Raw genomic sequence first — 21608 nt, forward strand, 5'->3', positions numbered from 1 at the left:
GTACGCAGGTATTGCACTGCCTTGTTACTTATCCAGGAGACCTTTGGGAAGGGCCCAGTGTCAAGGGCAAGTTTGTGAAGGGCTGCAAACTGCATCCGCTGCCAGCCGTCGGGGGCCCTGGGCTTGAGAAGCACGGGAGGGGGGGGGGGCTCCCGTAGGACATCAGCTCTTTGCAAGACACAGGGGAGACCTTTAGGGTAGAAGCGGGCCTGCAGCGCAGCCATTGGTCGCGGCGGGTCTTGGGCCTGGCCAATCAGAAGCGGCGCGGGCGATGGGCGGGGCGGGGCGGGGCGGGGCTGGCGGGCAGGTGGCGCGCCGGGGCGGGGCGGGGCGGGGCGGGGCGGGACGGGGCGGGCCGGGCGCGTTGGGGCGGCTCCCCCGTGGCGCGCTCCGGCTCGGGGCGCGGACTGCCTTCGCTTGCCCGCTGCTCATGGAGCGGCTGACGTTGCCTCCCGGCGGCGCGGCGGCGGTGGACGAGTACCTGGAGTACCGGAGGTGAGGCCGTGGGCTCGGCGCCGGGCCTGCACCGCGGGGCGAGGACTCGGCAGCGCCGGGGTGTGGGGGGGAGACTAGCAGGGACCCTGGCGGGCGCGCCGAGGCTCCGGGAGTCCGTCCCGCGCTGTCGAGGGAGGCCTCGATTAATTTCAAGTTTCATTTTTTTTTTTAAATTTTTTCGGTAATTAAATACGCCGACACGCAGGTCGGTTCGCTAAGGAGACTCTTCCGAGACCACTCGAGCGCCTCCCCTTTCCAAGAGAGATGGTTAAGCACATTATTTTGCTCGGCTCCATTTCCGCCCTCCTTTATAAATGAGTTTTGCAGGGTTACCCTTCGAGGCCTGCGGAAGGTAGACATGAAGTTGACGCGTTAATTCCGTGCTGGCTAAGCTGTGATCTTCCACGCGGCCTCCAAAGCCGGGGTGCTGGTCCCAAGATGTAGCTTGGGTGGCTTTGGAGCCTCTTATCCCGATGTAGGGGACGCAGCTGCTCCTTTGGCTTGAGGACAAAGGTACCCGAGACAAAGTCCCCATCGTCTAAAGAAAGATTCCTTTTTGACAGGTGGGAGAATGGGAGTTAAACGAGGGTTGGCAGGAGGATGTATGTGTGCGTACCAAGAAAGACGTCAGCCGCTCTGCTTTGAGGCGGTCATGCCAAGTCTTCTCTGGGTGCCAGGTTTCCCAGCATCCTGCCTCATCAGGGTAGTTTTGGGATAGCGCTTAGGACTTTCTGAAAATTCCGAGCACAAGTGAGACCCAGGAGCTTGTCTTCCACGCCCAGTCACCACCCCCACGTCCACAGCAGAGCTGGCTCTGTTAGCTTTGGGTTTTCTGGTTTTCCGCTGGGAATGAGTCTGTGGACCCTGGTGTTAGCTAGTTAGAAAAGTGGATTGTGGGTCCCCGGTTATCTTTTGCCCAGAAAATGTAAGGGATGGTTGCCAAGGGAGGGGGAGACATGTTCTTCTGTGGTGTAGCCACTGGGAAGTTGTCCATGCTCTCATGAATAACCCCCTCCCACACTTAGGACAAGCAACCTTAATTTAACCTTAATTTAACTCAATGGAACACACACACACACACACACACACACACACACACACACACGGCATGACAGTAGGAACTAGAATAATTTAGAATAAAAAGAGGGCTTAGCAGGAGTGGGATAAGAGGGTAATGGGGAGGGGTGAAAATGATCAAAACACATTATGTTTGAAACTGTCTGAAATAAAATAAAATGGTGAAAAAAGTGTTATAAGCATGATCCGGTAGCACAGGCATCACCTGGGAGCTTATTAGAAGCAGAATATCAACTCACCCATAGATAAAGTTAATTTAAATCCACATTTGAACACAATACACTGGAGATGATGAAATTCAGAAACGTTTGAGCTGCACTGATTTAGAATTTAAATAACAGTGATCTCTTATTTAAGAGATCTGTATTTAAGACCTTTCTCATACTGGCTAGTATTCTTGGTAGTTCGAATAAAGTGAAACTGGCCCAAACCTTAACTCAGATTAAATGCACTTTAGATTTTACTATTATATGTTTGGACTGCTCAATCAAGGGAGAAGATTGCATTGATCGTGTAGCCTATGTATTAGATTTCTGCATTAACTCATGATTTCAAAACATGGAAAAATATGTATTATTCAAAATAGTATGTACCATTCTACAAACAGCACTTTTCAGAAGTTAAAGGGAAGTAATTTCCAGGGGGGCAGTTTTTCCCCTTTAATGACTTAGTTATATCTCCTTTTCCTACAAGGGAACAAATTGTTATTTAATTTTTTTTCATAGAAATAGGAGCAGCTTACTTTTTCTCCATAAAATTTTTGGGTCTGAAATTAAATATTAAAGCCCTTGATTTCTCAATACATACACATGAGTTTGAGCCTGTGCAATCCAAACATGTCTTCAGAGCCTATATGAGTTGAAACTTCTGACCAGGACTTGGGGTCAGGTATGGGAATCAACATTGTTGGCTCTTTATATGTGCATATATGTATGTATTTATGGTACTATTTTTTTGAGTCAGGGTCTCACTGTAGCCCAGGCTTACATGGAACTTACCCTGTAGTAGCCCCAGGCTGGCCTCAAACTCACTGCAATCCTCCTACCTCAGACTCCTGAACTCTGGGATTAAAGGCATGTAACACCATGCTTGGCTATATGGTACTATTTTTAAAGGATGAAGGCAGAATTTTTAGTTGTTTAGGATCCATTTTATTTTGTTTTTATTGTTTTGGTTTTTCAAGATAGGGTCTTGCTATAGTCCAGGCTGACCTAGAATTCACTATGTTGTCTCAGGGTGGCCTTGAACTCACGGCAATTCTCCTACCTCTGCCTCCCAAGTGCTGGGATTAAAGGCATGTGCCACCATACACAGCTAGGCTCCAGATTTTTTTGAGACAGGGTTTTGCTACGTTGCTAAAGCTGGCTGCAGACTCACAGTCGTCCTGCCTCAGCCTCCTCAGTGCTGGGATGGCAGGCAAGTGCCACCATGCTTGGCTTAGTTGTAGCTTTTAATAAGAAGAATGAATGTTTATTTTAGAATCAAAGGAGAAATTGAGATGAATCTGTGGTAATACTTCATTGGTAAATCTTGACTGGTAAAATTGTTGTAAAAGTAACAAATAATATGAGACAAGTAGGGGATAAAGATTTTTTTCCTCACCAAACTAGGTTCATGGCTAAGGTCTCTATAATAAAAGACAGATTAATAAGAAAAAAGCTTGCAAGTTTAAGTTTTATTTGGCACAAATAAACAAAGAGCCTCTAAAGCAACAAGAAGTCCTGTATGTTTATACATGAGGGTTCATGAAGGACGAGCTGGTTGTGGAGAAATGTGGTTGAAGGACAAGAGGATATGGCCCCATGGCAACAAACTGGGGTACTTAGCAAGGCCTGTTGGTCTAGTTTCTTCTCTGTGCTTCTCTTCAGAGATAAGCATGTTCCTTCCCTCCACGTACAGGGAGGTACCTCTGGAATGAGGGTTGTATGACCTGCTTCAAGGAAGAAGGATGTGGGGAAGGAGAGAGTAGCAGTCCTCCTTTAGTTGTTTTCTCAAATGCTAAGGAGCCTGCCAAGTTTTGGGGTAGTATGTTCTGACTTTATAAGAAGCAAAAGTTTCATTGTTATTGTTTGTGATCTGGTATTAATGGTAGCCATAGTTGAAAACTAAAGTTCAAAGTCAAAACAGGCTTTCCTTTAAATAGACAAGGACAACTTAATTTTAGTTTAGTACTTTTAAAGTTAAAAATATTAATATATTTGCAAGGAGAGAGAGAAAGAGAGAGAGAGAGAGAGAGAGAGAGGGAGGGAGGGAGGGAGGGAGGGGGAGAGAAGGAGACAGAGAGATAGTGGGTGTGCCAGGGCCTCCAGCTGCTACATACAAACTCCAGATCTCTGTGTCCGTTGTGTATCTGGCATTACATAGGTACTGGGGAATCGAATCTATGCCATCAAGCTTTGCAAGCAAGTGCCTTCAACAGCTTAGTGATCTCTTCAGCTCTAGTTTAGTATTTTTAACCTGGAAGATAGTCAAGGCTTAAGATAATTTTCTTTGTTTGTTGTAGAATTGTAGGGGATGATGATGGAGGGAAACTGTTTACTCCTGAAGAATATGAAGAATATAAAAGAAAAGTTGTCCCTATGCGTCTGCAGAACAGATTATTTGTGAGTTGGCGGTCACCAACAGGAATGGATTGCAAACTTGTGGGCCCAGAGACACTGTGTTTTTGTACTCACAGGTAAAATATTTTATTACTGTTTTCTGATGAAAGATATTGATAACTTTTTTAGTTTTTTTTTCCTCCAGTTTTGGTGGGGAGCAGAGACTGCCAGTCCCACTGTTAGATAAGGTAAGAGGATGGGTGGTTGGTTTGGAGCTTGAAATGAACCACACAAGTCATGCTGCCCATCTGTAAATAGATACATTTCTCCTCAAATTTATTGATCATTGTTTAAAGGCCACAGGAGAATGTTATGTGTCCTCTTCTATCACTCATCTGAGAGTTTCTAAAAAATATTTTGTTTATTTGAGAGAGAAAGACAGAAAGAGGGAAGGAGAGAGAGGAAAGAGGCAGGTAGAGAAAATGGATGCATCAGGGCCTCCACCCACTGCAAACAAACTCCAGACACATATGCCATCTTGTGCATCTGGCTTATGCGGGTACCGGGGAATCGAACCTGGGTCCTTAGGCTTCATAGGCCTTAACTACTAAGGCATCTCTCCAGCCTGACTAATCATTCTTTTTTTTGAATGACTTATAAGAGCAATTTTATTCACTTTATATAAGAAATTTTATCTTGTGGGTTATTTTTTCAGTGCCTGTATGTGCATCTGCATGTGTATGAGTGAACGTGTATGTGGAAGCCAGAGGACACTCTCAGATGTCAGCCTCAGCAATGCCATCCACCATGCCTTTCTTTTTTTCCCTGGGTTCTGGGGATCGAGCCCAGCTCTATATGTTTGGAAGGTAGACACTTTGCTGACTGAGCTGTCTCTGCACTCCCATGTTTTGCAGTTTTCTATAACTTAAAAAATACTTTTATTTATTTGTAAGCAGAGAAAGGTAGAAGAGAGACAGAGAATGGGTACACTAGGGCTTCCAGCTGCTGCAAATGAACCCCAGATGCATGCCCACTTTGTGCATTTGGCTTTACGTGGGTTCTGGGAAATCAAACCCAGGTCAGTAGGCATTTTATCCCATGTATTAGTTTATTTAGTTCTTGCAACAATCCTTCAAGCTGAACAGCATTGTTTGCTTTAAAATATATTTTATTAATTTATGAGAGAGAGAATGTGTATGGGCATGCCAGAGCCTCTTCTCTCTGCAAACAAACTCCAGATGCATGTGCCACTTTGTGCATCTGGTCTTATATGAGTACTAGGGAATCAAACCCAGGCTGGCGGGCTTTCTAAGCAAGAGTCTTTAGCCGGGTGTGGTGGCACATGCCTTTAATCCCAGCACTTGGGAGGCAGAGGTCGGAGGATCGCCATGAGTTCGAGGCCAGCCTAAGATTCCATAGTGAATTCCAGGAGAGCCTGAGCTAGAGTGAAACCCTACCTCAAAAAAAAAACAAAAAAAAAACAAAAATAAAGAGCCTTTAGCCACAGAGCCATCTGCTCAGCACCACATTGTCCCCCTTTTAACCTGTCACTGAGCTGCTTCTCCATCCAGGGCTGCTGGCCCTTGTGGGACTAGTCTCTGTCCTTATAGCAATGAAGAATGCATAGAGCCAACTGTGTGTGTGTGGGAGGGCACTACCCCAGCAAGGGCACTGTTGCCGGTCCCCCTGGTTGGGTAGAGTGGAGGAGGAAGGGCCTGCTATTTCTTCCAGCCCCACTGTGTCAGTGCTCGTGTTTGGGTGGGTGCTGGTGGAAGATGACTATTTCTCTTTTCTGTTGGAGGGGAACCAACCCATTTCAATAACCATGTTTGGGGCTCTTTCGTGAGGGACTCTGTGTAGTTGCTGTTTACGTTTGCAGTTTTCAAGGGTGCTAAGAAGTTGCTAGGATGAGTAATGTTATGTACAGGTCGGCCTGAAGTTTATCTAGCAACCTTAACTGAAAACAGTGTGGAGGAGGGGGATGTGTTGATGTCTATCAGAACTGAGGAGAGATTTGAGAGAGCTGTGGTAGTTTTTAATTTTGTCTCATGAAAATTTAATGCCAGTTTCTTAATTATGTGGAATTTGTACTGCGTGGAACTGACTCTCAAATTTTCTGTAGTACTCATCACTTAATGAAATTTCTATCAAAACTTGTTTTTTTTCTTGTTATAAAAGTGAAACATGGTTCTTAAGGAAAATGGGGAATATATGGAAAAGTAGAACATCTCACCCAAATCCTGCTGCTGTTATTACTTCTTACCTTATCTGTATTATTTTCACTTGCATTGTTTATTTAGTTGTATAAAATGTATAAAGTAGGGCATTATTCTTTCATGACTAAATCACAAAAAAATATGTTACCACAGCTTATCAGTAATCTCAGAATTTTCAATAACTACTCCCTAGTCCAGCTAGTGTGGACCCATTCATTGTGTGTTCTCTGCAGTTGTGAGCAATACTCAGGGGTGCACCAGGCAGAAAGGCAGGTTATAGGAAGCAGTAACTAATTCCTGCCCTTCCCCTGGCTTTGACCTATTTGTTTTTATACATTTTACATATAGTATTTTTGTTCTTTGAAAGTTATTTGAAAAAAAGTGTTTCACTGCTGAAAGTTTGAAAGCTGGGTTGAGGAGATAGCTCACTGATTAAAAGTGCTTGCTTGCATAGCTGGTAGGCCCAGGTTCAATTCCCCAGCACACTCATACATCCAGAGATCCTGTCTCAAAGAAAGTGGAGCAGAGACAACTTGAAGTGGCACACATGCCCTCATCCCACATACGGATAAATACATAACAAAGTTAAAAAGAGTGGTAGACATTGAAAAATCTTTGAAAGTTATCCTATAGTAGTTTATCCATTTCCGTATGTTTATGTCTGTACACACACATTTGATATTGTGCTATTGCTAATAAATGCTGTCTATACACGAAGTCAATTATATATGTGGAACTGTTTTCTTAGCATATATTTTACGAGATGAATGTCTTGGGTTAAAGGATGGACTTTTTAAGGTTTCTTGAAGCATCATTACATGGAGTTGTTTTCTGGTAGCACAATTCACAACCATTATATATAACTGTAAATTATATATCTTTTGGCTCTTTTTGCTGTTGAAAACTGGCCATTGATAGTTTAAGTTTCATTTTTTAGATCACTATTAAAAGCAACATATTTAATGTTCTTTAACTACCTAGTACTCTGTAAGAAGGAAGCACGTGACCTACTTTATGCAATCACTTATAAGCCAGGCAGGGTATATAACTCAGTGGTAGAGTGGGCGCTTGCCTAGCATGCACGAGGCTCTGGGTTTAACCCCAGTACTGCAAAAGGGAAGAAAAACAACAATTCATAAATCTTTTACCAGAGCCATTAAGAAATTTAGATGTTGAAAGTGGAAAATTAAATTGTAGCCAAGGAAATTACAAAAAAAACACTAAGCTATTCTCCAGCCTTATTTTTTGAGATAAGGCCTCAAATCGTGATCTCCCTTCCTCTACCTTCCAAGTGCTGGGATTGCAAACAGGTACCACTATGTCTGGCTTGATTTAAAACATTTTTAGAGGACTGGAGAGATGGCTTAGTGGTTAAGCGCTTGCCTGTGAAGCCTAAGGACCCCAATTTGAGGCTCGATTCCCCAGAATCCACGTTAGCCAGATGCACAAGGGGGCACAACGCGTCTGGAGTTCGTTTGCAGTGGCTGAAGGCCTTGGTGTGCCCATTCTCTCTCTCTTTCTTCCTGCCTTTTTCTCTTTCTGTCTGCTGCTCTGAAAACAAATAAAACAACAATGACAACAACAAAACATTTTTAGAGCCTGGTGTGGTGGTCATCTTTAATCCTAGCACTGGGGAGGCTGAGGTAGGAGGATCACTGTGAGTTCAAGGCCAGACTGAGACTACATACTGAATTCCAGGTCAGCTGGACTAGAGCAAGAGCCTACTTCGAAAAACCAAAATAAGAAAAAAAAAATTTTAGAAAGAAATTTTTGGGGGGCTGGGTATGTTGCTTTGTGGTAAAGTGTTGGGGGGGGTGTTGGGGGATGTATCTCAGTGGTAAAGTGTTTGCTTAGAGTGTGTGAGGCCCTGAGATTTGATCTCCTGCATTGAAAAAAGTAAACTTTTTTTTTCCATACACTTGAGATATGTATACAAACTAAAGAACTTCAATGACAAGTATTTTTTTTCAAGGTAGGATCTTACTCTTGCCCAGCCTGACCTGGAATTCACTATGCAATCTCAGGGTGGCCTCGAACTCACTGCGATCCTCTACCTCTGCCTTCCGAGTGCTGGGATTAAAGGCGTGCGCTACCATGCCTGGCTCCAATGACAAGTATTTTAAGGGAATTATATTTCTTTATTTTGCTGTGAAACTTCTCAAATAACTAAACATAACAACCCAAAAGAGGGTATGGGAAGATGGTTCGGCAGTTAAAGGCACTTGCTTGCCAGCCTGTATTCAGTGCCCAAGCCACCATGTAAGCTGGATGCAAAAAGTGGAACAGGTGTCTGGCATATGTTTGCTGTGGAGAGACCCTGGTGTTCCTGCACTCATAGACAGAAAGAAATAAAGTAAACAGATACCAATAAAGTAAATTTAGAAAAATTAATTTCTTTTTAAAAAACTTTATTTTTTATTTTTATTTGAGAAAGAGGGAGGGAGGGAGAGAGAATGAATGGGCATGCCAGGGCCTTTAGCCGCTGCAAATGAACTCCAGAAGCATGTGCCACCCTGTGCATCTGGTTTATGTGGGTCCTGGGGGATTGAACCTGGGTCCTTTAGCATTGCAGGCTAGTGCCTTAACTGCTTAGCCATCCCTTCAGCCCAGAAAAATTAATTTCTAAAAGGGTAAAGACTTCCTCTGACTAAATATTGCTCATAGTGGACATTTTTTTGCCTTATTAATGATAACAAAAGTAAAAAAGAATCATATTTGAGTTTAATAGAAAAGGAATTGCAATTTTTTGGTAATACCTGCATTACATCTGTGTTTCTTTCCTTCTATGTTTTTAGGTATAAACAACATAAAACAGACTTTGAAGTGCTCCCACAGCAGCGCCCTATTGATCTGCCGTGCCGAGTGAGCGGGTGTCTCTGCAGGGCTTACCATTACGTCCCTTTGAACGGGACCCAGCCCATCCGCTGCAGGTGCAAACACTTTGCTGATCAGCACAGTGCTGCGCCTGGCTTCACATGCAATACCTGTAAGTTCCACTAGGGTGCACACACAGGGAAATGCTTCATCTATTGAATACTTACCATATTTTCAGTTTATTTAGGTTCAAACTTAATATTAAAACAACAAAGCAAAATTCAATGGTAGATGCTCAGTTCTTGGTTTCCTTGATAATAATATACACCTATGTCACATAGTTTAAATAATTTAGTTAATAGTGATAGATTCCAAAGAATTATTAGAATCATTTAATTCAAAATTTTAATGTGAAAAAAATTTTAATGTGGAAATTTAATCAACTTGATTTTTTAAAGAATCTTTTATTCGGGCAGGAGAGATGGCTTAGTGGTTAAGCGCTTGCCTGTGAAGCCTAAGGACCCCGGTTCGAGGCTCGATTCCCCAGGACCCACGTTAGCCAGATGTACAAGGGGGCGCATGCGTCTGGAGTTCATTAGCAGTGGGTGGAAGCCCTGGAACGCCCATTCTCTCTCTCTCTTTGTCTCTTTCTGTCACACTCAAATAAATAAATAAAAATGAACAAAAAAAAATTTTAAAAAAGAATCTTTTATTCATTTATTTGCAGTTAGAGAGAGAAAGAGAGATAGTGAGAGCAAGAGAAAGATGGAGGAATGGGCACGCCAGGGCCTCCTGCTACTGCAAACAAACTCCAGATGCTTGTGTCACTTTGTGCATCAGGCTTATGTGGGTAATGGGGAATCGAACATGGGCTATCAGGCTTTGCAAGAAAGCCTCTTTAACCACTGAACAATCTCTCCACCCCTCAACTTGAGTTTTTATGGGGTGTTTTGGTGATGGGGATTGAGCCCAGAACCTCTTGAATGCTAGGAAAACCGTCTACAACTGAGGTATGTCTCTAGCTTCAACTAAATTCTTTACATACTTTTAAAGGATTTTAAGGCTGAGGAGAGAAGGTTCAGCAGTAAGAGGCATTTGTTTACAAAGCCTGCTGGCCCATGTTCGATTCCCCAATATCCACATAAAACCAGATGCACAAAATGGTACATGTGTCTGGTATTCATTTGTAGCAGTGAGAGACCCTGTAGTGCCCATTCTTTCTCTCTTGTGAGTAAATAAAAATATTTTTTTAGCTAGGTGTGGTGGCACACACCTTTAATTTTTTTTTGTTCATTTTTTATTATTTATTTGAGAGCGACAGACATAGAGAGAAAGGCAGATAGAGGGAGAGAGAGAGAATGGGCGTGCCAGGGCTTCCAGCCACTGCAAACGAACTCCAGACGCGTGTGCCCCCTTGTGCATCTGGCTAACGTGGGACCTGGGGAACTGAGCCTCGAACCGGGGTCCTTAGGCTTCACAGGCAAGCGCTTAACCGCTAAGCCATCTCTCCAGCCCGGCACACGCCTTTAATGCCAGCACTCAGGAGGCAAAGGTAGGAGGATTGCTGTGAGTTTGAGGCCACCCTGAGACTACAGCAAAACCCTACCTCAAAAAAAAAAAATTAAAAAAACAAACAAACAAACAGGTTTTCTAAGTAAAAAAGGTTCTTCTAATTTGGCATAAAATGTTTCAAACTTTTAGATTAGGGATGCTCAGCAGTAGTCTATGCATATATTCCAATTCTGGAAACTCTAACACACAAGCATTTTTGGTGAGGGATACTTGATTTGTGAAACCTGGTTTTTTTTTTTTTTTTTTTTTTAAATCTTTCCCTCTCTCTCTGTGTGGGCAATAGAGGTTGGAGGACAACCTCAGTTGTTGGTCCTTGCCTTCCACCTTGCTTGAGGCAGGGTCTCTTGTTCATCATTGTGTTCTCCAGGCTAGCCAGCTAAAGAGCTTCCAGTCTCCTGTCTCCACGTCCCATTTCACTGCAGGAGCACCAGGATTACAGATGCTCGTGCCCCTGCATCCAGCTTGAAGTGGACTCTGGGAATCTAAGCTCAGGTCCTCATGCTTGCTTAACAAGGGGTTTTTCAGCAGGAGTAAATGTGTTTCAGTGGCTAAGTATAGAGTTAGTTGAATAAAACTTATGTACGTTGGTTCCCATACACAGGTGTCTGTGGTATGAGTTGGTGAAGAATTTGTCAATTATATATTCTGACCTCCATTCCAATATACTTTGCATTTTATTTTTTTGGGGGGGGGTTGAGGTAGAGTGTCACTCTAGCCGAGGCTGACTTGGAATTTACTAGGTAGTCTCAGGGTGGCCTCAAACTCACTGTGATACACCTACCTCTGCCTCCAAAGTGCTAGGGTGCTTGGATTAAAGGTATACACCACCACAACCAGCTTATTTTGTATTATCATTATTATTATTATTATTATTATTATTATTATTTTTTGCAGAAAGATTAATTTGAGAGGTAGGAGAATTGCTGAGAGTTTGAGGCCACCCTGAGATTACATAGTGAATTCCAGGTCTGCCTGAGCTAGAGTGAGACTCTACCTCAGAAAACAGAAAAAAAAAAAAAAAGATTAATTTGGCTATATGTGGTACATTTGTTATAAAATGTCTCTATATAGGCATACATACTAGAATATTAATGACAATTGTATAAATTAAGCAAAGAACAAGCTAGCATATTTGGCTTTTATATACTAACTTTTTGTTAGATAGGTAATATGATGCTTTATTTTGTAAATTTATTCAACAGTGACTGTGCACTATGAGTCAGATATACAAGCATACTGGATCTGCGTGAGTCCAAGAACAGACTCTTCATTAAGGACTTCATATTTGAATATGATTTGAATATATAAGCTTATAGTATTAGGACATCCAAAGGTTAAGTGAAAATGCACATTTCTTAGAAGATAATGAAGATTTAATGAAATATCATGCAATTTTTAAAGAAATAGCTAGCCATTTAGTAAAATACTTGTTTTATAGCCAAATAGTGTATGATTAAAATATTTTAGTTATTTACCAAATCTAGCACTTCATATGGCTTTAAATTGAGAACTTTAATATACTATTAACATATGATTATATTTTAACATAGAAGTATAATAAGAACCTACTGTAATTTGGTCATATTCTTATCATGTTATTCTCTCTCTTCCCCTCTCCCCTGACTCCATTCCACTGAGGACTCTCCTCTTTAAGATAGTCCTTCCTGTTTGTTTGTCCCCTGTCCTCTATGTCAAAATGTTGATGGGCTGAGAACAGTGCAGGTCTACTGGGGAATCAGTAGTCACTGTGGAGTCATGAATGAACCAGTTGATTCATGTAAGGAGGACAGTATGCCTTTCCACCCTTTGGCTCTTACATTCTTTTTGCTCTCTCTTAAGCCTAGCAGGCATGATAGGAGTCTCTTTTAGTATTAAGTTCTTTACAGCCTCTTGTTTTCTGCTTTAATAAGTTTTGAGTCTCCTCAGTGTCTTCTGATATCTCCACAGTGAAGGTTCTCTTGGCTAGCAGTGAGAGCAGCATTTAAATTCTTTCTACAACAACCTTTGCAGTGTTTCCTGAGTCCTGGTAGGTGTGATAGAAATGACTGGTCCATTGCCAGGTATTTCTCCTTGTCATTTTCATGAGTCTTCCTGTATTTGCCTTCATGGAGGCACAGGCCTGTGCCTGACAGCCTGGTCCTCCTGGTTCTGGGTGGGCTACCTACACACATCTCATGGCTTACTTTTTTTTTTCTGAGGTAGGGTTTTACACTAGCCAAGGCTGACCTGGAATTCACTGTGTAGTCTCAGGGTATCCTTGAACTCATGGCAGTCCTCCTACTGTAGGAAAAAACCCCCGCAGAGGCCCCCCACGCTCTGCCTGGATAAGGCGACACCCCAAATCACTCACGAGAAGCGGTCTTGATGCAAACTGCAAGAGGATTTTATTCCAAGCGTGCTGGGGCCCACAGTCGTACACCTCACAGGGGTAGAGGACTGCAGAGCCCCGAATGCAGGAACAGGACAGTTTTTATAGGGTTTCTAACAAAGCCTGTGCATTAGACCAATCATTTTCTAATATTAGGAGCCCTCAGGGTGTTGGCCAGTCAGTTTGTGCCACTCCATAATTTCTAAGCCAATTAGTTTAATTTGTTCAAGCCCCTCGTGGGCCAATCATTTTCTTATGACCTTGGTGGTCGGCATTTGCGCAGGTCCTTGGGTGGGAGTAGCAGAGTGTGGTACCAGTCTCCTATGACCTTGGAGGTCAGCTTCTGCGCAATTCCTTAGGTGGGGGTAGCAGAGTGTGGTATCAGCCTCCTATGACCTTGGTGGTCTGAGGCAGGCTGCTACAGCTTATGGTGCGAGCTACTAAGGCTTACAGTGTGGGCTATTAAGGCTTATAGTGTAAGGCTATTTACAGAAATCAAATAAGTGGTTCACTTCATTACTCATTCCCCATCCTTGAGGGCTATCTCATGCCCTTTCACCTAGTTTTATATTAGGAGCAGGCTCTGTTATAATGAGAAGAGGGATTCTTCACTTGCTTTCAACAGAGAGTAAAGCCTGGAGTTTGAAGTATGCAGGGAGCCCGCTTAAGCTCCCCTTGGAGCATGATAGTATTTCTTAGCTTCTGAATTCTTGGGCCTTTCACTACCTCTGCCTCCCAAGTACTGGGATTAAAGGCGTGCGCCACCACACCTAGTTTATGGCTTGCCTTTTTTTTGTTTATTTTTATTCATTTACTAAATAATGGCAGGCGGGGGGGGGGGAGAGAGAGAGAGAGAATGGGTGCATCAGGGCTTCCAGCCACTGCAGATGAACTCAGATGGATGCATAATGGATTGCTTTTTATATAACAACTTTATTAAGATATAATTTTTATAGCATACACATATTCATTCATGTATATGATTTAGTAGTCATAAGTGTATTAATCAGAGTGAATGTGCATGTGTACAGTCAACAGTACAATGAATTTTAGAACATTTTTATCACCTTAGAAACTTCATATTCACTAGTCATTTTTTGTTGCTCCCTCCTTCTTGGCTGTAGGCAACCACTAATCTACTTTCTATGTCTTTGGATTTACTCCTTCTGGACATTCCTTGTGAATAGAATCATTAAAATATGCATTGGTGGCAGGTTTTTTTCACTGATTGTGTTTTATCCTTGTGGCATATCATGGGTCAATCCTTTCTTCCTTTACCTCCTTGCTGGGGGTATAGGTCAATGTTGCCGTCAGGTTCGCATAGCTGGTGGAAATTACCCAACCAACAGAGCAGCTTGTGGGAAAAAGGGTTTATTTTGGCTTATAGGCTCGAGGGGAAGCTCCATTGTGGCAGGGAAAAATGATGGCATGAACAGGGGAGATATCACGTCCTGGCCAACATTAGGTGGACAACAGGAACAAGAGAATGTGCCAAACAATGGCAAAGGGACACCTGCTATAATACCCTTAAGCCTGTCCCCAACAATACACCCCCTCTAGGAGGTGTTAATTACCACATGTCCATCAGCTGGGAACCTAGCACCTAGACCATCTAAGTTTATGAGGGACACCTGAATCAAACCACCATAGTCAGTTTCCAATATGGATTTTGTGGTATTCATTTCCACATACTATCCTTACTTGAACTCTTGGTCCTGGCTACCAGGGCTGTCCCTTTCATGCCTGCTTTTAACTGTTGTTTTTTTTTTTTAAATATATTTTTTATTTATTTAAGAGAAAGAGGCAGATAGAGAATGGGCACGCCAGGACCTTTAGCAACTGCAAACAAATTCCAGATACATGGGCCACTTTGTGCAATTGAACCTGGCTCCTTAGACTTTATGAACAATTGCCTTAACTGCTAAGTCATCTCTCTAGCCTTTAACTGTTTTTTTTTTTTTTTGAGACAGGGTCTGGCTGTATATTTTTATATGAGTTACTTTCTCATTGCTGTAAACAAATACTTGACCAGAAGCAATTTAGAGAAAGGAAAGAGTTAATTTGGCTTATTGTTTGGAGGGGAAGTTTCATGGGGGCAAGGTGTAGAAGCCAGGCAGGATTGGTCATCACATTGGCAGATAGGAAGCAGGCTGAGAACAGGAAGTTGGGCTGGGCTATAAAATGTTCAAGGTCAGCCCCTAGTGACAGCTTCTTCCAGCAAGACCATACCTCCCAAGTTTTGTCAACCTTCACTACCATCACCCAGTACTAGGGCCCAAGTACTGAAACACATAAGTCTGAAGGGAATTTTACATTCAGTCGATAATAAGCCTAGTCTGGCCAGGAACTCATGACCCTGCTCTCTTAGCCTCCTGTGTGTTGGTATTACAGAAGTATAGCACTATGGCCAGCCTTAACTCAGTGTTTTATTTTTCGAGGTAGGGTTTCACTCTAGTCCAGGCTAACCTGGAATTCATTATGTAGTCTTAAACTCACAGTGATCCTCCTACCTCTGCCTCCTGAGTGCTGGGATTAAAGGAATGCGCCACCATGCCTGGCTCTTTAACTCAGTTTTTGAGGAGAGGATTTGTATTTTTTGGCACTCCAGTGTTCAATCTATTTTCCTTTAGGTTCAGTTTTTTAAAAAATTTTATTTTTTATTGACAATATCCATAATTATAGACAGTAAACCATGGTAATTCCCTCCCTGCCTGTTGGGCACTGCCAGGCACAAGTTAGAGCCTTCAGGAGACGGGCCTGAGTTGCCAGGCATGGCTAAGGACCCCTGGGCTACAGAAGCCACTCCCTCTCCAAGCCTGGCACACCTGAATTTAGGCTTGGCCCATAGCACTGTGACCTTTGGCCAGTTGCCTAGGAAACTCTTATCAGCCAGCAGCCTTCACACACCCCATCCCCCTGCGACCCTCTTCCTGCCACTATGGAGATCACCTGACTCCCTCCCTACTGCTGGAATGAACGTCCCTAGGCATCAGCTAGCAACCTTTGACCACCAATCCCCTTAGGACCCTCTTCCCACCCTCAACTGCTTATAAACCCATTTCCATATTGAATAAACGAGCTGTTCACAGAGACTGCCTCCAAAAAGTGGTTCTTTGATCGTGCTCACAACAGTTGCCTGGATGCCTTTGGGGAATCCATGGCCCCGAGGACCTAGGGACCCACACCTGCCCCCACATTCTCCTTTGCAACTCCACTCTCTATCATATTCCCTTTCCTTCTCAATCAGTCTCTTTTCTTTTTGATGTCATCATCATTTCTTCCTATTATAATGGTCTTGTGTAAGTAGTGTTGGGCACTGTGAGGTCATGGATATAAATATAAATATATATATATATAAATATTTTATTTATTTTTAAACTTTTTTATTGATGATTTCCATAAATATAGACAATAACCCATCGTAATTCCTTTCCTCTCCCCACTTTCTCCTTTGCAATTCCACTCTCCATCATATGCTTCCCCCCCTCAATCAATCCCTCTTTTATTTTGATGTCATGATATTTTCCTCCTGTTTTGATGGTCTTGTGTAGGTAGTGTGAGGAACTGTAAGATCATGGATATCCAGGCCATTTTGTGTCTAGAGGAGCACATTGTAAGGAATCCTACCCTTCCTTTGGCTCTTCCATTCTTTCCGCCACCTCTTCCGCAATGGACCTTGAGCTTTGGAAGGTGTGATAGAGTTGTTTCATTGCTGAGAAGTCCTCTGTCACTTCTTCTCAGCCCCATGGTGCCTTCTGAGTCATCCCAGGGACACCACCATCTGAAAAGAGAAGCTTCTCTACCCAAAAGTGAGAGTAGCATTAATATGTGGGTATGAACATTAAGACAAGTGCTTACTGGGCAGTTTGGTGAGCACCATATATGCATTTAGCCAGACACCAGCAGACTTTACACCCCTGGGGCTCATGACTACCTCATCATAGATTTTCAGTATCAGGCATGTATTCCCTGTTGTGGAGTGGTCCTCCAGTCCAATTAGAGAGCTTTTTGTTTCCCCTATAACAGACATGCCATTATTGCCCCTGGTTGGCCAAATTTAAGGCTTTCAGTGTCCACTGTTTATCTCCACTGGTGAATTTACTCTCTACCATTGAACTACATGCAGCATGGCTTTTCCCAGCTTTCTGTCATCTGGTCTATATGGAGGAGGTTTTCAGCTCAGATCCAGCTGGATTTCTTAGTGACTTTGAAACCCAAGCATGTGGAGTCTTCAGCAATAGGGTCTTACTATTTATTCCTGGTAAGAAACCAAGAGCTTTGACAATGGCCTGTAATGTTTTGGGGAACCAGGTACCTCCTTGGCCAACAACTCACTGGAAGTTATCCTAGCCCTGACACTGAAAATTTCCTAGTAACAATCTATGGCTTCTGGATGTGCCATTATATAAAAAAGTAGGGTTTCCTTATGACTTTTTCATACCGTTAGATTTTTGTTTTTGAGGTAGGGTCTTGCTCCAGCCCAGGCTGACCTGGAATTCACTATGTAGTCTCAGGGTGGCCTCAAACTTATGGAGATCCTCCTACTTCTACCTCTGGAGTGCTGGGATTAAAGGCGTGCGCCACCATGCCCGGCTCTCCTCTTAGGTTTTGATTAACCCTCCCTCCACCTTTCCTTTACTCAATCTCTTCTTCTGACCTCACTTAGGCCTTTCCACCCCCAGTAATCTGTTCTTCCACTTACATATATACAATACTATCCTTAAGTAACCCCCCCATTGGTTTTTGATTTTGTTTTTTAGGGTCTCCCTGTAGCCCAGGCTGACCTGGAATTCACTATGTAGTCTTAGGCTCGCCCCATTGGTTTTTGATTTTTGTTTTTTAGGGTCTCCCTCTAGCCCAGGCTGACCTGGAATTCACTATGTAGTCTTAGGCTGGCCTCAAACTTACATCAATTCTCCTACCTTTGCCTCTGGGATGCTGGGATTAAAGGTGTGTGCCACCATGCCTGGCACTGGTTTTTGATTTTTTTTTTTTTTTTTTAAATAAGAAGCAGCTTAAGGAAGGAAAGTTTTTTGTTTTTTGTTTTTTTTTTTTTCCATCTTATAGTTCCAGGAAGTATACCATCATGGCAGGGAAGGCATGTGGGCTAGAACAGGAAGCAACTGGTCACACAGCATCCTTAAATCAGGAAGAGAGACCAAACAGGAAGTGTAGCTAAGAACTCGAATCTCAAGGCCCACCCCCAATGACCCACTTCCTCCAGCAAGGCTTCACCACCTAAATGTTCCAGAGCCTTCTCAAACAGCACCACCTGCTGAGGACCAAGTGTTCAAACACATGAGCCAATAGGTGTCATTTCACAATCAAACCATCAGACCTCCTTAACCACTTGTTGGTCTTCTAGATGTAAGAACAGTTGCTGGCAGGGAAGTCATGGGCTAGAGATAGGAGATGCAGGGTCAGAAGAACTAGATTCAGCTGGCTTTGGCCAAGTTAAAGTGTCATAGGGTGGGCAACTTAGTAACCGGGCTTAACGTTTTTCATCCCTTCCCCTCTTGATTAAGGCTCAAAGTGTTCAGGATTCCACAGCTGCTATACTTGTGCCTGCGGTCAGCCTGCCTATGCCCACGACACAGTGGTGGAAACAAAGCAAGAGAGGTTGGCTCAGGGAAAGCCAGTGGGCCGGGATGTTCCTTATGCAGCAATGGGGGGTCTGACTGGCTTCAGCTCGCTGGCAGAAGGATACATGCGCTTGGATGACAGTGGGATTGGTAAGTGATGATACATGAAACGTGAGCTGGTTGCATGGGTTTATGTGTGCTGACAGTAGCTTAGCACTTTATATTCATCAAGTTCCCCCCCCCCCGAAAATATTCCTGTACTTAGTTTTTAAACTTTTTAGACTGTATTGCCATTATATAATATATTACTACTATGGAAAATTCAGAAAACATGAGGGAAAATATTATTATGCCCACTTACAATACTAATACCCAAATCTCAATTCATGTTAGTATTAGTTGTAAGAATGGAATAATATATATATTTTTTTTAATTTTAGAGAGGAATTGAGAGAGAGAGAAAATTGGTGTGCCAGGGCCTCAGCCACTGAAGTCGAACTCCAGATACTTTTGTTACCAAGTGGGCATGTATGACCTTGTGCTTGTCTCACCTTTGTGTGTCTGGCTTATGTGGGATCTGGAGAGTCAAACATGGGTCCTTAGGCTTCACAGGCAAGCACCTTAACTGCTAGGCCATCTCTCCAGCCTTACTTCTTTTTAAAAATATGGCATGGTTTATTATTTTATTGTGTACAGTTTTTTGCTATGTAATCCTATCCTTTCCCCAGCTATTGCCTCCTCTTTTTCCATTTTCTTTCTTTTTTTAAATTTACATTTTTTTATTGACAATTTGGTGAGTGTAATATTTGCATTTATCCAGACAAAAGCAGGCTTTATACCCCTAAGGCTCATGACCTCTCCTGCCATAGGCTTTTGATTAGGTTTTCAGTACCAGGCATGTATTCTCTCCCATAGAGCGGGCCTTCAATCCAATTAGAGAGCAGTTGGTTTTCCCCAGAGCTGACATGCCACTGTTGCACTTGTTTGGTCATTTGGCCTGTGTGGCTGAACTTGAGGCTTCTGGTGTCCACTGTTTCCACTGCTGATGACTTATGTCTTCCATAAGGCTGCATACAGTACAGTTTTTTCCAGCTTTAAGTTGGCTGGTCTACAGGGAGAAGGTTTTCTGCTTCACACCAGCTTGATTTTTCAGTGATTTTGCTGCTCAGGCATATTAAGTCTTCAGCAATAGGGTCTTACCATCTGTTTCTCCATGGAAACCAAGGGCCTTGGCAGTAGCCTCTAATGTTTTGTAGGCAACAGGCAAAATACATATATTCTGGGCTGAGGGATGGCTTAGTGGTTAAGGCACTTAACCTGCAATGTCAAAGACACAGGTTCCATTCCTCAGGACCTATGTAAGCCAGATGCACAGGTGGCACATGTATCTGGAGTTCGTTTGGAGTGGCTGAAGGTCCCGGTGTACTCATGCTCTTTGTATCTGTTTCTTTCTCTCTCTCAAATAAAAAAATTGAAAAATACATATTCTGTAAACCACTTCATATTTTGTAGTGATTTTCTTCCAATCTATCACTTACCTTTTAGTATTAACATTTAAATACTGGTTTTTAAAGTTTATAGATAGGTCTTCCATACTTCAAAATTTTTATTCTGATTTTATAAATATAGTTTAAAAATTTTATAATTTTTTATTTTTATTTTTATTTTTTATTTTTTTAAGGTAGGGTCTCACTGTAGCTCAGGCTGACCTGGAATTCACTCTAGTCTCAGGGTGGCCTTGAACTCTCAGCAATCATCCTATCTCTGCCTCCCAAGTGCTGGGATTAAAGGCATGCGCCACCACACCTGGCTTTATAATTAATTTTATAAATGTACTGTTTTCCTTTTAGTTTTGTTTTTTTTTTAGGTAGTGTCTCATTCTAGCCCAGGCTGACCTGGATCTCACTCTATGTAGTTCCAGGCTGGTCTTGAACCCATAGCCATCCTCCTATCTGTGTCTCCCAAGTGCTGGGCTTAAAGGTGTACACCACCATGCCTGACCACTTTTTTATTTTTATAAATGTATCTGGAATTTTTTTATTTCTTTTTTCTTTTACTTCTTCTTCTTTTTTTTTTTTCTTCAAGGTAGGGTCTCACTCTAGCCCAGGCTGACCTGGAATTCACTGTGTAGTCTCAGGGTGGCCTTGAACTCATGGCAATCTTCCTGCCTCTGCTTCCCAAGTCCTGGGAGTAAAGGCATGTGCCACTACGCTGGCTCCTACCTCTGCCTCCCAAGTGCTGGGATTAAAGGCGTGCGCCACCATGCCTGGCTTCTGCTGCAGTTTTAATGGCACATGGTTATTTTAGGTTCATGTAACAGTGACAGAAAACCCAAACACAGGTGCAAAACTGATAATGATTGAAGCTTTGTACTGACAAGAGTTTTGCAGCCACTTCATGTATATTTTTCTATTTGTGACTTACATTATTACTCCTATTTTGCACACAAGGAGTGGAGAAGTAAAATAACTTGCGTTCACCAGCTAGTAGGATTGGGTTTAACTTAGTCATTGCTATTAACTCCTGAGTCTCCCTCATTGTCAAGTATTTCTGTTCTTCTGTTCTTTTTTGTTTTCATTATTGCTGGCTTCTAGTAAATACTTAAATATGTATAATTGACTTATGGTTTAATTTGATTGCTTCAGAATTTTCCTGAATTACTACTGTTTATTTTTTCAGAACTGTGACATAATCTTATGGTAATAAAGACATTACATTAATTGATATCACATTGACTACGTAGATGAATGTAGACAGAACTGGTATTTTTTTTTTTTATCATTTTTGGTTTTTTGAGGTAGGGTCTCACTCAGTCTAGCCCAGGCTGACCTGAACCTCACTATGCAGTCTCAGAGTGGCCTTAAACTCATGGCAGTCCTCCTACCTCTGCCTCCCAAGTGCTCGGATTAAAGGTGTGAGCCACCATGCCCGCCTTCAGAACTGG

The 21608-nt window shown here is 42.6% G+C and overlaps 1 protein-coding gene across 5 annotated transcripts in view; it reads left to right on the forward strand.

Moving 5' to 3' along the window:
• Positions 1-412: 412 nt before the first annotated feature.
• The window catches only part of Fam221a (family with sequence similarity 221 member A), a 36354-nt gene continuing 15158 nt past the window's right edge, over positions 413-21608 (forward strand). For 4 of the 5 annotated variants that reach the window (XM_045135940.1, XM_004652809.2, XM_045135939.1 and 1 more), the window contains exons 1-4: positions 413-495; positions 4076-4249; positions 9124-9314; positions 18608-18814. In XM_045135940.1, coding sequence (XP_044991875.1) covers positions 431-495; positions 4076-4249; positions 9124-9314; positions 18608-18814 — 637 coding nt within the window. In that variant the 5' untranslated portion in view covers positions 413-430. The remainder of the gene's footprint in view (positions 496-4075; positions 4250-9123; positions 9315-18607; positions 18815-21608) is intronic. The other variant, XM_045135941.1, reaches the window with a different exon arrangement.

This window comes from Jaculus jaculus, chromosome 16 (assembly GCF_020740685.1).
Source record: "Jaculus jaculus isolate mJacJac1 chromosome 16, mJacJac1.mat.Y.cur, whole genome shotgun sequence".
In the NCBI taxonomy this organism is placed as follows: Eukaryota; Metazoa; Chordata; class Mammalia; order Rodentia; family Dipodidae; genus Jaculus; species Jaculus jaculus.